The sequence below is a fragment of the Amia ocellicauda genome, chromosome 8 (genome assembly GCF_036373705.1).
Source record: "Amia ocellicauda isolate fAmiCal2 chromosome 8, fAmiCal2.hap1, whole genome shotgun sequence".
In the NCBI taxonomy this organism is placed as follows: domain Eukaryota; kingdom Metazoa; phylum Chordata; class Actinopteri; order Amiiformes; family Amiidae; genus Amia; species Amia ocellicauda.
This window is the reverse complement of record NC_089857.1, coordinates 44,056,784-44,072,398: the sequence shown is the minus strand read 5'-3', so window position 1 is coordinate 44,072,398 and position 15,615 is coordinate 44,056,784. Positions and strand designations below refer to the sequence as shown.

At 48.6% G+C, this 15,615-nt stretch overlaps 1 protein-coding gene, 1 long non-coding RNA gene and 2 other non-coding genes across 7 annotated transcripts in view; 1 reads left to right on the top strand and 3 right to left on the bottom strand.

Annotated features, from left to right (window-relative positions):
• Positions 1–8,530, top strand: part of epb41l4a (erythrocyte membrane protein band 4.1 like 4A) — a 68,974-nt gene extending 60,444 nt beyond the window's left edge. For 3 of the 4 annotated variants that reach the window (XM_066711597.1, XM_066711598.1, XM_066711595.1), the window contains exons 18-24: positions 2,694–2,771; positions 3,313–3,432; positions 6,214–6,261; positions 7,144–7,212; positions 7,344–7,454; positions 7,644–7,725; positions 7,902–8,530. In XM_066711597.1, the coding sequence (XP_066567694.1) occupies positions 2,694–2,771; positions 3,313–3,432; positions 6,214–6,261; positions 7,144–7,212; positions 7,344–7,454; positions 7,644–7,725; positions 7,902–8,027 (634 nt within the window). In that variant the 3' untranslated portion in view covers positions 8,028–8,530. The remainder of the gene's footprint in view (positions 1–2,693; positions 2,772–3,312; positions 3,433–6,213; positions 6,262–7,143; positions 7,213–7,343; positions 7,455–7,643; positions 7,726–7,901) is intronic. The other variant, XM_066711599.1, reaches the window with a different exon arrangement.
• Positions 8,531–8,596: 66 nt separating this feature from the next.
• On the bottom strand, positions 8,597–10,342 carry LOC136755151 (uncharacterized). Its single transcript, XR_010817629.1, has 5 exons — positions 9,921–10,342; positions 9,760–9,837; positions 9,592–9,656; positions 9,295–9,326; positions 8,597–8,735 (listed from the first exon to the last, which is right to left on the bottom strand). It is a non-coding gene; the product is annotated as an uncharacterized LOC136755151 (long non-coding RNA).
• On the bottom strand, positions 8,844–8,980 carry LOC136757805 (small nucleolar RNA SNORA13). Its single transcript, XR_010819625.1, has one exon. It is a non-coding gene; the product is annotated as a small nucleolar RNA SNORA13 (small nucleolar RNA).
• On the bottom strand, positions 9,420–9,553 carry LOC136757806 (small nucleolar RNA SNORA13). Its single transcript, XR_010819626.1, has one exon. It is a non-coding gene; the product is annotated as a small nucleolar RNA SNORA13 (small nucleolar RNA).
• Positions 10,343–15,615: the final 5,273 nt, after the last annotated feature.

The following is a 15,615-nucleotide window of genomic DNA, read 5'->3' as shown; positions in this document are numbered from 1 at the left end:
TGACAAAATCACAATTCTCTGATGAAGAAGATAGAAATTCTGTGTTTTTCCACGATTAAAATATAACGTTAATAATTCCTAACCGGAATATACACAAACCCTGCCACTGAGTTAAACAAAATGACTTTTATTCAGACATTAACCATTTTAATCAAGATGGGAGCCCATACAGAACCATCAGCAGATTTAGCACAATAAAGGCGACATGATTTTAACATCTCGGCAAAAACAGCAAACGTTATTCACTCGTGTCCTTTGACATTCAAAAGACATGTATCAGCTTAGTTCATAGAAAACAGAATAAACAAAACAAGATAAAGACAAGGCTGCTGATTTCGCACCTCTGTCCCCACCCTGCACAGAACAGATCCCCAGACAAGATCTTGATTACACATCGCATGTAAGATTGATGACAGATCGAGCCCGTGTACATCATGCGTGTGCTATCGTGTCTGACCGTGGAGCGCTTACAGAGGGAGAGATGCATGTTGTGCAGGCGCCGTACCGAGAAAACACCGCTGCGTCAGCGTGAGGACTGAGTGATGGATAAAACCCCTGAAGTAACACACCAGAACTAACGGGTTTTGCTTTGTGCCGCATGCAAGTATTGCAGGGTGACGGTGTCCTATAAAACAAACACACGCATAATGAGCAATTTCCTCTTAATAATTAAACAGGGGGGACCTTTTGTTAGACAATTCCGCTCATACAAGTCGGGGACAGACGTGCATTGATTTCCTAGGATCTGGCGCCGAGGCATCTGTTTCTAAGACGTCCTGGGGAGCCGCTGCTCATTAAGGGCTCGCTTCCTGGGGGAGAACACACAAGTGCTCAGCCTTTTGTCACGATTTCCAGGCGACGGACAAAGGAGAGCGCTCTGCCGGCCCGGTGCCATGGCAGCCTGCCCCCTTGACCCCGACTCTGCCTCTAATCTCCCTCGTTGAGGGGAAGCGGGAGCCGGAACACACTTTATTACGCACAGAAGTATCTGTTTGATGTGTATTTACCTGCGTCTTTACTTCTATGCCTCACAACCAGGCATCCGTCTGTATGTTCCCAGGTCTGTGCCATCTCCGCCGATCCCTGGGTCTGGTCCAGCCACTCTTTGCCGTATCACTGTTAATTTAAAAGTGATTGCACTGAAGCCAATAAAAGGTCTACCGATTCAGGGTCTTGGCAGAATAAACCCACTCTGGGCACACGGCTGCCACAAGCCCACGCTAAGCTAAGCAACACGCCAGCGCTGGAGCCCGGCCCGGTTTGCATTCACATTCATTGTGGTTTTGTTGTTGAGAGACTCACAGAATCACATGGTTTAGGTGTGCGCTTTGGTGTGTTATCCTCCTACACAAGGGCTCTGAGCAATGAGGCAAAAAAGAGAAGGAAAAACAACTTCTTAAGGGACAGTTTTAAAGTAATATTGCCAAGTCCCAGTTTGGGTTAATTAAAATTGAAATGAAGTAGCGTAATTATTATGAAACGGTGGTGTCAGTTCCACTTAACTGCAGCCTGTAACGGGCCCGTGTCTCCCTCACGGCCTCGATCTCGTTTTGTGATTAAACACAGGGCTCAGTCAGTCATAACTCTGACAGCCAAGGAGCCTCCGCCACAATCGGTACAAACCACCTCCGCCAGTCAGCAGTTTGACGGTAGGGTATGTGCCAACTGACTGGAAGACAGCAAATGTCACACCAATCCACAAGAAAGGGGACAAAACTTTAACAGAAAATAGAGGAGAATCTTAAATCTTAATGAAAACCATATTCTTGGAGATAGTCAACATGGGTTTAGATGAGACAGATCATGTCTTACTAATTTATTAGAATTTAATAATATTCAGTTGTGGGCCGACACCTGGCAGATGAAATTCAATGTGTACAAGTGCAAGGTATTACATGCAGGTAACAAAAATGTCCACTATAATGACACTATGGGAGGAACAGAACTAGATGAAGTAACGCATGAGAAAGACCTAGGAGTCTACGTGGACTCCTCACTTTCTCCATCCAAGCAATGTGGGGAAGCAATAAAAAAGGCAAACACAATGCTAGGGTATATTGTCAAAAGTGTAGAATTGAGAACAAGGGCAGTGATGTCCAGACTGTACAATGCACTAGTTAGAGCTCATCTGGATACTGTGGACAGTTCTGGGCTCCACACTTCAGGAAAGATATCGCTGCTCTAGAGGCAGTTCAGAGGAGAGCAACCAGACTTATTCCAGGTCTGAAGCGAATGTCCTACTGAGAGACTGAGGACCTGAACCTTTTCACCCTGGAACAGAGGAGACTATGTGGGGACTTGATCCAAGTCTTCAAAATCATGAAAGACATGGACCACATCAAACCAGAGGAGCTTTTCCAGATCAGCAGGGACACACGCACCCAGGACACAAATGGAAATTGGGCTTCAAGGCATTCAAGACAGAAAACAGGAGACACTTCTTCACACAGAGAGGCGTCACAATCTGAACAAACTCCCCAGCGATGTGGCTGAAGAGACAATTTGGGAACATTCAAAAACAGACTGGATAGGATCCTTGATCACTTAGTTATTAATGGACACCAAACGAGCACGATGGGGCGAATGGCCTCCTCTCGATTGGACACTGTCTTATGTTCTTATGAGAGACAGTGGACACGTGACCCTCGGCTGGCCGCTCGCGCAGCTCTGGTGAAGCTCTTGTGTCTCCTCAGGTCACGTTCCCGTGGAAACACCAGCAGCGGAAGCGAGTCGGAAAACTCCAACCGGGACCACCGGAAAAAGAGGAACCGGTAAGAAGCCTGCAGCTCTCGCCCTGGGCTCCAGCCCGTGCCGTCAGACCCTGCTGGGCTGTGTTGTCAAACACAGCCATGTGTGACAGCTCTAGGTAACCCCACCAGGTTGTGTCAGGTGTCATGTCACGGCTAGTGTACAATTATTTATGATTTAGGTACTCGGTAACAACTTCACAATGGCGTCTCCTCATTCTGTGAAGAGTTTGCATTGTTACACAGTTTTGTTTGTGTGTGTAGGGTAGGGTAGAGGGTAAGAAAATAAACTTCTTCACATTCACAGGCCCTTTGTGTGATTGTGTCGGGGTTTTTGAGTCAGGTGTTTGGATGAGAGATGTATTTTTCCTCTGGCAGTTCCTGTTTTCTATCTTCTGTGTCTCATGGTTAAGTTATCTACTGCACTACATGCACGCATTGACCTATACGTCACGTGAAGACTGATCGTGTAAAGCACTCTGAAGCAATTCTCTGGTGAAGGGAGGTGTATCAGATTCAGCTTGATTGATTGATTGACTGACTGAATGACTGACTGTGCGGGCAGGTCTCGGCAGGAGAACGAGATGGTGGACTCGTCGGCGCAGTGGGAGGCGGTGCTGCGGCGGCAGAAGGAGAGATCCCTCAACGACCCGAACCACCGGCGCTCCAGGCACCGCTCGCGATCGTGAGTCTCACACACACATGCAGACACACACACACACTCCCACATCCTCTGCTGACCCTCCTTGGCCGCTGCTGCTCTGCTCTCCTCCTGTCCCCCCTCAGTGGATTGACTTTTGCTCGAGTCACACTGGGGTGACTCGCCCTCGCCGACAGAGAGATGAACAGACGCACATGGGCCGAGGACAGGCCAGCGTGTCGTCCGTCGCCGGTGAGAGGGTGTTGTGTGGGAACATCAGGACGCCAGAGATGTCTGTGCCGGGGGTTGAGCTCGGGAGGGGCGGCGCTGAGGTGTCCAGGGTCACCCTCCTCAAGGGGAGCAGCTGTCGGGAGTATCGGGATCAGCGGGGTCGGACTCGGAGCGATTGGGGGAGCACAGAACAGATGTGGCCATGAGGGGGAGAACAAAGGGAAACGGACAAAAGCAAAGGGCCGGGTTCTTTAATTAGATTGGGCGAGTTTTATTGACATGGACCACAGTGATCATGGGGAGCCGTCCGATTGGTCGCTGGCGTTCAGAGACATTGCTCACTCTGTCTTGCGTTTAGGTTTGTCTTCTGCATTACAGTTTTAAATTTGCATTTCTAATTGAATGATCAAAAACGGGGAGGGGGGGATTTGACTTTAATACAAACATGATCTCCCTCCCTTTCTACTTGTTTCAGACGCATTAAAGGACATTAATGAAAGCTGGGATTTCAGCCTGTTCTTGGCACTGTTCCTAATGCGGCTCGATCTTTTATAGAAATTGTTTTTAATGCAGACCTGCTGTTCGCCGCGGTGCCGGGACCAATTAATGGAATGAGAGTGGAGGGGTTTTTTAGTCTTGACAGTTATTGTTGACTACACTAAACTCTGCTGTTCCCCTGGACGTGACAGCGACAGAAACGGTCTTTTATTGCACAAATTGGATGTGTGTGTAGATTGTGTATCCGAAGCCGCGGCTGCATTCATCACAGTTGTTGGGTTTTAATTTGGCGCATGCGACCCTCTCGAGCGTTTCAAAGCGTTCCTGCTGCATTTATTTGACGTATAAAAGTACAGCAGCAGTTGCAGACGTTGCGTGTCCAGCTCGGGCTGTTTAACGCATGCGATGTTAATTAGGACGAGACTGTGTCTGAAGGAGGGAGCGTTTCTAAGAGGCCGGCCTGGACTGAAATACAAATTCTTCTGCTATTCAAAACACATTGTGCTTCATACTTCACACAGGTTAGCACCAATCGTAAACATTGGGCTCGGTGATTTAGACGCCCTTCAGAAAGCGTCAATTTCTGCGGCGGCTTTTACGCCGAATGCGAAATGAAGACGTATTTTGTGTTGCAAACTCACCACTAGATCATACATCAATAATGATTTCCATGCTTTACACTCTCTCTAATAATACCATCTAGTTATTTTTCATATGAGCTGAACTCCAATATCATCAGCTGCTTTTCCCAGGTGAGAATAGCTTCTTCCTTGCCACATTGTTGTTGCGATTATGGGAAATTGAAACAGAAAAGCCCATCAACTGGTGAAGAACTGTGAGCATCTTGTTTTTTAAAAGGAAGAAACCGTTGCCATTGTGGTAGCCAGGAATCTAACCCGACAGGTTTCTCTCTGAAATTGCAGCCATTGTAGCTGTCAGGAGCCGTGCCCCTCGAGCGCCAGGTACCTGCTCTCTGTGACGCACGCCTGGAGTCTGCTGAGCCAGGGAGCGTGCTGTGAACACAGTACCGCCACTATAAACACCAGCAATCGAGTGAATGAATGAATGACAACTGATTGCTGTTTTATTAAGCTGTTGGATGTTTAAATATAGATCGATCGTCCTGCTGTGACGTGAGGGGACACACACCTGTCTGCAGGGACCGGGGGCCTGCCTTTTCTGTTACAACCAGTGTCGATATTTAACTGATTTCAAATTCCATCTACACTTTCATACATTAACATGAACTCTACAACTGTTTAAAATAATTTAAGATCTCAGATTAGGCCAATTATTAGTTCAATTAGGGTGCAAGTAGGTACCCTACTAGTAATGAAGTGACTGAGAGCTGTGGGAACAATAACAGCAGGACAGAGGGTCCCAGGACCAGGATTGAGAACCACAGACATTTTCCTAAAGGTGCCAAACAGTGAATGGATTCAAAATGTCCAAAACGTTTTTTCTAGTTTTGTTTTTTGCTAGGAAAGCAACTATAGATTTTACCTGCCAAGCTTTTCTGATAGGATTGTCTCCTCCTAGGGGACTGTAGCTGGTAGTGCAGCCAAACCATTCACACTGACAGATATTGGACATGGAGAGTTTGGGTTTTACAAAAATGTAATTGGTTACAATCTTTACACTGGCTGTTCATACAACCCATATAACTACGTCTTCGTGAGGCTGTTGGTGTCTCCTAAAACTCTATCTAAAATCTGGAGATATTTAATGCTCATTCCTTAGAATTTACATAGCAAACAGGCATTTGTTTATTAAATTTTTTTAGATGATGCTGTCAATGCAAAACAGCGCTTCACTGATCAAGCCAATCTGTATTAACAGTGCAGAAACACGGTCGCATTATACTTCACATCCTCTGAACTCTGTCTGATGCTCCTTTGGACAATGCGTCTCACTCCCTGGGATTATTGCAGCAGCACTAGGACTCCTATACGTGAGAGCAGAAATGGTGCCAGGCAGGGTCTAGGCATGTCAGAGAGAAAAGGCAGTGTCTGTTCAGGGGACTAATGCCTGTTCTTGAGTCCTTGTCGCCTCACTCCCACTTCTTCGCAGTAATAATGTGCACTATGGTTCTTACAGGAGGAGCCCAGATGTCCAAGCTAAAGAAGAACTGTGGAAGCACATCAAGTAAGTTCCCAGCGGACTGCCGACACGGGGGCCACTCGGCCAGCCCCCGCATGCACCGAGTCTAATCACTGTAATGGTGCCTAAGTTCGGCACAGCAAGAAAGCATTAAATTCCACTCATTGCTAAAGATTAGACGGAAAATCCTCTCAGAGATGAGTTACAATTCCTAGAATACAATCAAAGTTGAGCACTAACATCCGTCTACAGCCCTGTTAACGATCTGTTATGGCCTTCCGTATTATTTTTATTTCTTTATTTCTTATCCTATATATTTATACAGACAGGTGACAAATTAAAGGAAAAACCAACACAAAGTGTCTCAGTGAGGTCTTGGGCACCACGAGCCCCAGAACAGCTTCAATGCTCTTGGCACAGATTCTCCGAGTCTCTGGACTCTACTGGAGGGATGGACACCATTCTTCCAAAAGATATTCCCTCATTTGGGGTTTTGATGATGGTGGGGGAGAGCGCTGTCTAACACGTCGGTCCACAATCTCCCATAGGTGTTCAATTGGGTTGAGATCTGGGCCTGCTCAGCGTTTGTATTCATGCCACAGAGCATGATAGGATGTTAATTGCAGTACACCTGTTTGGAGGCATCTGCATTCGTTATGTTCCTCCACTCATTTATTCAGGTTTTTTCTTTAAGTTGTCACCCGTCTGTTTGTTTAGCAAGAGCACTTAAAGTTGTGTTGTATTTATCTTATGCATCTTTGATTAGTTTATTTAAATTAGCTGTTTTAGTCTCGGCAGAATTCTGAACAACTATTTGCACTTGGATTCGTTGCAAATTCTGTTGCTCCTGAGAAAGTGTGTATAGATGATAACGTGCCATTAGTCAGGAAAAAGAAATGCCAGTGCTTCCCTCTCTCTCGCCGCCAGGAAGGAACTTGTCGACCCCTCTGGCTTGTCCGAGGAGCAGCTGAAGGAAATCCCCTACAAGAAAGTCGAGTGAGTGAAGTTTTTGCAGAATGTTCATATTTTAGTTCGAACTATGAAAAAGTGTAGGACGACAGGAGACACAGCTTCAGTGGTGGAAATGTGTGGATTGTGACACCAATGCATGAGTTCTTCTCCCTCAGGACCCAGGGTGACCCGATCAAGATCCGGCACTCCCACTCGCCCAGGAGTTTCCGGCAGTACCGGCGCTCCCAGTGCTCCGACGGGGAACGCTCCGTGCTTTCCGAAGTCAAGTAAGCGACACGTCTTTACCTGTGGAGGAGTCTGTTATTTTAGATAATGATCTGATATTTCTTCCAAAGCAATGTGATGAATTATGTATTAAGCGGCGGGCTGGAGCCGTGCCACGGTGAACTCAGTGCTGACTGGGGTCGTGGGGCCCCGAGGGACGGTGTGGTGTAACAGTGTCTGTCCCCTCACAGCTCGCGCACGGACCTCGTCCCTCCCCTGCCGGTGACACGCACGGCGGACACTCAGAGCTCCAGCACTCCCGGCTCCCAGCAGGTCAGTGGTGAATGTCAGAAGCGCCGCACAGCCCCGGCCCAGAGCTCTCTGTGGTCTGTAATCTCCCGCACACACCTGGCTCTTCGTATGAGTTCACACACTGGTCCAGCCTCTGTCCACTGTGAAATACTTATTGGTGCTGCAAGTTCCTGTACCCAAATGTTTCCCATTAACAGCTCTCTCATTCCCAGAAGAAAAACAGATCCAAAGACAACCTGGCAGAAAGCACAGACCTGGAGGTCCAGTGCACCAGCAAGGCAGTGAAGACGGTCCACACCCCCCGCCTGAAGGCCGAAACGTGACCCGGCCCGCCGCCCCGGCAGGCGAACACCACTGGAAACCAGAAACGTGAATATGAAGATTCCAGGTCACGAAGGAACACGAACACGAATGTGGGAAAACCGATGGACATGCAGTTCCTTTCCTTCAGCAAACTGTACATTTCAGAGCATGCATGACCAGACCCTGGACTCCAGCAGACGTGATGCTTGTGTCTGCTTCTCCACTTCCCTTGGCAGGAGATGCACAGAAACCGATCACCAAGGGACTCCTCTTCTGTTGCCGATACCTTCAAGCTATTTGACTTTATTTACAGTATTACAAATGTGTGTAGGTTACCTTAAAATAAATGTGTAACTATACAAGCCACAGCCAGACTGTATTAAGTGTGATGTTTTAAAACTCAGAGGACCGATGCTGCTGTATGTTTTTGCACAAAAATAGCCCAATCCCTCCACCCGTTCACAATCAAGCTTTTATCCGATTACCAATTAAATTGCTCCTTAATAAACGCATCATTACTGCAGTGTGGTCAGTGTGTCTTAATACCTTCGGCATTAATTATGATCACAGAAAAACAACCAAACACAGATACACTCAAGGTTATTTATTTGTATTAAACTCCATTTTAAACAAGTTCAAGGTGCGAATTCAGGCAAAAGTTGTCCATTTGAACAATGGAAGTGACTGAAGCAGCAGCACAGCCTGGTCCATCTCTCGCCCGTCAACACCTGTTCATAAACACAGAGACGGGTTAATAGGACACGATTCCCGAGCATCAGATTCCTGCAGGGGGAGAGCCAGCCAAGCTTAAACCCATCTCTGAGGAAAGCTGAGCTGCATGTGCCTTTCGCCATCCAAGCAGACCCAAGCGGGGAAACTTTAGGCCTTCGTATAAAACAGCAAAAGGGTTTTCTGTCTGCCTTTTTTGACACTCCATTCAGAAACCGAATACTGAACGGGCAACACAAAGGCAGGGTCCAGCGACACTTCCACACACAGCCACACTGGGGTCCACTGCAGAACCACCAGTGCAAAGGATTCACATGCACGGACCCGAACAACGCTCTAGGTTGAGTGAGGCCGTCCTTTACTCATCTGATCACTGTGCCCATGGATGGACACTCGCTTATCGTTACAATGAACGACACTTCAGTAAATGCAGATTTAACCACCACAACAAGCCGACTCAGCTGTGCGGGTGCAGCCTTTCACATAGGGTTGCGTGTTATTTACTCGTCAGTTTACAGAGCTGGGAGCCGTGTGAACAGTAAATTGCAGAGCTGTTACCTGCAGCGCACTGTAGCATCTCCCTCACGACCCTAAAGATGAGGGGCAGAAAGAAAAACATGTTCACACCTGCAACAGATCTAGGACAGTTCCACTGAAGGAGAAGAAACAGTAAAACACACATTCATTGTACTTCTGTTAACTTAACACAAGGGAGCACTGAGCGCATCTCGTTCAGGTCAACACAAGAGTCACTGTATGCCTTTACTGACACCACATTCATCTGGAAGAGCAATGAATGGGCAACACAAAAAAGGCAAAACTGAACCGAGCTGCTAACTACTGGCAGAGGCCTACCTCCAGGACGCCTCCCGCCTTACTGATGCGCAGCTGGGGAGCTGGAGTCACCCTGCAGCAGCAACCTGAAGCAAAGGAAAGGTCAGTCATTTCTACAACCCCTCACTTCAGCATAAACGCGTTTATCGATTCAACGGTCAGGTTTCATCAGATCAGTCATACACATACCTGTTCAGGTCGTCAGGGGCCGGTGGGGGGGACCTGGCTGCCCCCACATGGACACTCCTTTTCACACAGGACTGGACACTAACGTGAAGACGAAAATAATATGATTACTCTGAAAACACGAGTGCACACGATTAGGATCAAAAAAGCGGATAAAAGCCCACCTTCACTGCGCTGCGCACATGGCACTGAAGCACGCATGCGCACTCGAGTCCCCGGATCCCCACGGAGCACCACGTGGTGGAGCAGGTCCCGTCTTGGCCCCCAAAACCCTCTTCCCCACTTTCTACACGTTTTATAATAAGCACGCATCAATCAATCGCATCGAATGACGCGTCGGAACGTGTGCGTCTGGGTCGGCACGTCAGCAGATGTAAGTCATGCACACGCGTACTGTTCCTCCGCCGGATCACCGTCAATCACAGCGCGGCTCGGAGGACAGATGCGCAGACACGTCCGCTCTCCCTGCGCCGCGGCGCTGCACGTTTTCCACAACGGGCTGCTTCATTAGTAAGATCAGCGACGGAGCGACTCGCCCGGCCGCCCGCTCTCCCTGCGCAGCACCGCCGAAAGACCGGCGGATATGACGTATTAGGTCACCTGGGCGTCGACTTAGTGTACTTCCGCCGCCACGCACGGACATAGCCCCGCCCACAACCCCCCCTGCGCGGCCATGATGCGCTGCGGATCAAACGGCTGTGATTGACAGCGAGCCCGTGAGTGTGTGAGAGTAAGAGAGAGTGTCTGTGTGTGTGTGTGTCTGTGTGTGTGTGTCTAACTGTGTGAGTGTGCATGTGTGAGTGTGAGTGTGTGTGTCAGAGAGAGAGTGTGTGTCTCTGTGTGTGAGTGAGAGTGTGTGTCTGTGTGTCTGTAACTGTGTGAGTGTGTGCGTGTGTGTCTGTAACTGTGAGTGTGTGTGTGAGTGCGTGTGTCTGTAACTGTGTGAGTGTGCGTGTGTGTGTGTGTGAGTGCGTGTGTGTCTGTAACTGTGTGAGTGTGCGTGTGTGTGTGTGTGAGTGAGTGTGTCTGTAACTGTGTGAGTGTGCGTGTGTGTGTCTAACTGTGTGAGTGTGCGTGTGTGTGTCTAACTGTGTGAGTGTGCGTGTGTGTGTCTGTAACTGTGTGAGTGTGCATGTGTGAGTGTGTGAGAGAGGGTGTATGTGTGTGTGTGTGTCAGAGAGAGAGTGTGTGTCTGTGTGTGTGTGTGTCTGTGTGTGTGTGTGTCTGTAACTGTGAGTGTGTGCGTGTGTGTCTAACTGTGTGAGTGTCAGAGAGAGAGTGTGTGTCTCTGTGTGTGTGTGTGTGTGAGTGAGAGTGTGTGTCTGTAACTGTGTGAGTGTGTGCGTGTGTGTCTAACTGTGTGAGTGTGCGTGTGTGTGTGTGTGAGTGAGTGTGTCTATAACTGTGTGAGTGTGCGTGTGTGTGTCTAACTGTGTGAGTGTGCGTGTGTGTCTAACTGTGTGAGTGTGCGTGTGTGTGTCTAACTGTGTGAGTGTGCGTGTGTGTCTAACTGTGTGAGTGTCAGAGAGAGAGTGTGTGTCTCTGTGTGTGTGTGTGTGTGAGTGAGAGTGTCTGTGAGTGTTTTGTGTGTGTCTGTGTGTGTGTGCGTGTGTGTGAGAGAGTGTGTGTGTCTGTAACTGTGTGAGTGTGCGTGTGTGTGTGTGTGCGTGTGTGTCTGTAACTGTGAGTGTGTGTGTGAGTGCGTGTGTGTGTCTAACTGTGTGAGTGTGCATGTGTGAGTGTGAGTGTGTGTGTCAGAGAGAGAGTGTGTGTCTCTGTGTGTGAGTGAGAGTGTGTGTCTGTAACTGTGTGAGTGTGTGCGTGTGTGTGTGTGTCTGTAACTGTGTGAGTGTGCGTGTGTGTGTGTGTGAGTGAGTGTGTCTGTAACTGTGTGAGTGTGCGTGTGTGTGTCTAACTGTGTGAGTGTGCGTGTGTGTGTCTAACTGTGTGAGTGTGCGTGTGTGTGTCTGTAACTGTGTGAGTGTGCATGTGTGAGTGTGTGAGAGAGGGTGTATGTGTGTGTGTGTGTCAGAGAGAGAGTGTGTGTCTGTGTGTGTGTGTGTCTGTGTGTGTGTGTGTCTGTAACTGTGTGAGTGTGTGCGTGTGTGTCTAACTGTGTGAGTGTCAGAGAGAGAGTGTGTGTCTCTGTGTGTGTGTGTGTGTGAGTGAGAGTGTGTGTCTGTAACTGTGTGAGTGTGTGCGTGTGTGTCTAACTGTGTGAGTGTGCGTGTGTGTGTGTGTGAGTGAGTGTGTCTATAACTGTGTGAGTGTGCGTGTGTGTGTCTAACTGTGTGAGTGTGCGTGTGTGTGTCTAACTGTGTGAGTGTGCGTGTGTGTGTCTAACTGTGTGAGTGTGCATGTGTGTGTGTGAGAGAGAGTGTGTGTGGCTCTGTGTGTGTGTGTCTGTGAGTTTTGTGTGTGAGAGAGAGTGTGTGTGTCTCTGTGTGTGTGTGTGAGTGAGAGTGTCTGTGAGTGTTTTGTGTGTGTCTGTGTGTGTGTGCGTGTGTGTGAGAGAGTGTGTGTGTCTGTAACTGTGTGAGTGTGCGTGTGTGTGTGTGTGTGTGCGTGTGTGTCTGTAACTGTGAGTGTGTGTGTGAGTGCGTGTGTGTGTCTAACTGTGTGAGTGTGCATGTGTGAGTGTGAGTGTGTGTGTCAGAGAGAGAGTGTGTGTCTGTAACTGTGAGTGTGTGTGTGAGTGCGTGTGTGTGTCTAACTGTGTGAGTGTGCATGTGTGAGTGTGAGTGTGTGTGTCAGAGAGAGAGTGTGTGTCTCTGTGTGTGAGTGAGAGTGTGTGTCTGTGTGTCTGTAACTGAGTGCGTGAGTGTGCATGTGTGTGTCTAACTATGTGAGTGTGCATGTGTGTGTCTAACTGTGTGAGTGTGCGTGTGTGTGTCTGTAACTGTGTGAGTGTGCATGTGTGAGTGTGTGAGAGAGGGTGTATGTGTGTCTGTGTGTGTCAGAGAGAGAGTGTGTGTCTCTGTGTGTGTCTGTAACTGTGTGAGTGTGTGCGTGTGTGTCTGTAACTGTGTGAGTGTGCATGTGTGAGTGTGTGAGAGAGGGTGTATGTGTGTCTGTGTGTGTCAGAGAGAGAGTGTGTGTGTGTGTGTGTCTGTAACTGTGTGAGTGTGTGCGTGTGTGTCTAACTGTGTGAGTGTCAGAGAGAGAGTGTGTGTCTCTGTGTGTGTGTGTGTGTGAGTGAGAGTGTGTGTCTGTAACTGTGAGTGTGCGTGTGTGTGTCTGTAACTGTGTGAGTGTGCATGTGTGAGTGTGTGAGAGAGGGTGTATGTGTGTCTGTGTGTGTCAGAGAGAGAGTGTGTGTCTCTGTGTGTGTGTGTGAGTGAGAGTGTGTGTCTGTGAGTGTTTTGTGTGTGTGTCTGTAACTGTGTGAGTGTGTGCGTGTGTGTGTGTGTCTGTAACTGTGTGAGTGTGTCTGTAACTGTGTGAGTGCGTGTGTGTCTGTAACTGTGTGAGTGTGCGTGTGTGTGTGTGTGAGTGAGTGTGTCTGTAACTGTGTGAGTGTGCGTGTGTGTGTCTAACTGTGTGAGTGTGCGTGTGTGTGTCTAACTGTGTGAGTGTGCGTGTGTGTGTCTGTAACTGTGTGAGTGTGCATGTGTGAGTGTGTGAGAGAGGGTGTATGTGTGTGTGTGTGTCAGAGAGAGAGTGTGTGTCTGTGTGTGTGTGTGTCTGTGTGTGTGTGTGTCTGTAACTGTGTGAGTGTGTGCGTGTGTGTCTAACTGTGTGAGTGTCAGAGAGAGAGTGTGTGTCTCTGTGTGTGTGTGTGTGTGAGTGAGAGTGTGTGTCTGTAACTGTGTGAGTGTGTGCGTGTGTGTCTAACTGTGTGAGTGTGCGTGTGTGTGTGTGTGAGTGAGTGTGTCTATAACTGTGTGAGTGTGCGTGTGTGTGTCTAACTGTGTGAGTGTGCGTGTGTGTGTCTAACTGTGTGAGTGTGCGTGTGTGTGTCTAACTGTGTGAGTGTGCATGTGTGTGTGTGAGAGAGAGTGTGTGTGGCTCTGTGTGTGTGTGTCTGTGAGTTTTGTGTGTGAGAGAGAGTGTGTGTGTCTCTGTGTGTGTGTGTGAGTGAGAGTGTCTGTGAGTGTTTTGTGTGTGTCTGTGTGTGTGTGCGTGTGTGTGAGAGAGTGTGTGTGTCTGTAACTGTGTGAGTGTGCGTGTGTGTGTGTGTGTGTGCGTGTGTGTCTGTAACTGTGAGTGTGTGTGTGAGTGCGTGTGTGTGTCTAACTGTGTGAGTGTGCATGTGTGAGTGTGAGTGTGTGTGTCAGAGAGAGAGTGTGTGTCTGTAACTGTGAGTGTGTGTGTGAGTGCGTGTGTGTGTCTAACTGTGTGAGTGTGCATGTGTGAGTGTGAGTGTGTGTGTCAGAGAGAGAGTGTGTGTCTCTGTGTGTGAGTGAGAGTGTGTGTCTGTGTGTCTGTAACTGAGTGCGTGAGTGTGCATGTGTGTGTCTAACTATGTGAGTGTGCATGTGTGTGTCTAACTGTGTGAGTGTGCGTGTGTGTGTCTGTAACTGTGTGAGTGTGCATGTGTGAGTGTGTGAGAGAGGGTGTATGTGTGTCTGTGTGTGTCAGAGAGAGAGTGTGTGTCTCTGTGTGTGTCTGTAACTGTGTGAGGTGTGTGTCAGAGAGAGAGTGTGTGTCTCTGTGTGTGTCTGTAACTGTGTGAGTGTGTGCGTGTGTGTCTGTAACTGTGTGAGTGTGCATGTGTGAGTGTGTGAGAGAGGGTGTATGTGTGTCTGTGTGTGTCAGAGAGAGAGTGTGTGTGTGTGTGTGTCTGTAACTGTGTGAGTGTGTGCGTGTGTGTCTAACTGTGTGAGTGTCAGAGAGAGAGTGTGTGTCTCTGTGTGTGTGTGTGTGTGAGTGAGAGTGTGTGTCTGTAACTGTGAGTGTGCGTGTGTGTGTCTGTAACTGTGTGAGTGTGCATGTGTGAGTGTGTGAGAGAGGGTGTATGTGTGTCTGTGTGTGTCAGAGAGAGAGTGTGTGTCTCTGTGTGTGTGTGTGAGTGAGAGTGTGTGTCTGTGAGTGTTTTGTGTGTGTGTCTGTAACTGTGTGAGTGTGTGCGTGTGTGTGTGTGTCTGTAACTGTGTGAGTGTGTCTGTAACTGTGTGAGTGCGTGTGTGTCTGTAACTGTGTGAGTGTGCGTGTGTGTGTGTGTGAGTGAGTGTGTCTGTAACTGTGTGAGTGTGCGTGTGTGTGTCTAACTGTGTGAGTGTGCGTGTGTGTGTCTAACTGTGTGAGTGTGCGTGTGTGTGTCTGTAACTGTGTGAGTGTGCATGTGTGAGTGTGTGAGAGAGGGTGTATGTGTGTGTGTGTGTCAGAGAGAGAGTGTGTGTCTGTGTGTGTGTGTGTCTGTGTGTGTGTGTGCTGGTGACTGGTGGTGGCTGCGTGTGGTCTAACTGTGTGAGTGTCAGAGAGAGAGTGTCTACTGTGTGTGTGTGTGGTGTGTGGTGTTAACTGTGTGAGTGTGCGTGTGTCAACTGTGTGTGTGTGGTGTGTGTGTCTGACTGTGTGAGTGTGCGTGTTGGGTTGTCTAAACTGTGTGATGTGCGTGTGTGTGTCTGAGGAGAGCTGTGTGTGGTGTGCTGTGTGTGTGTGAGAGGTGTGTGTGTCTGTGTGTGTGGTGTGTGCTGTGTGTGTGTGTGTCTGTAACTGTGAGAGTGTGCGGGAGAACTGTGTGAGTGTCAGAGAGTGTGTGTCTCTGTGTGTGTGTGGTGTGTATGTGTTGAAGTGTCTTAACTGTGTGAGTGTGCGTGTGTGTGTCTAACTGTGTGAGTGTGCGTGTGTGTCTAACTGTGTGAGTGTGCGTGTGTGTGTCTAACTGTGTGAGTGTGCGTGTGTGTCTAACTGTGT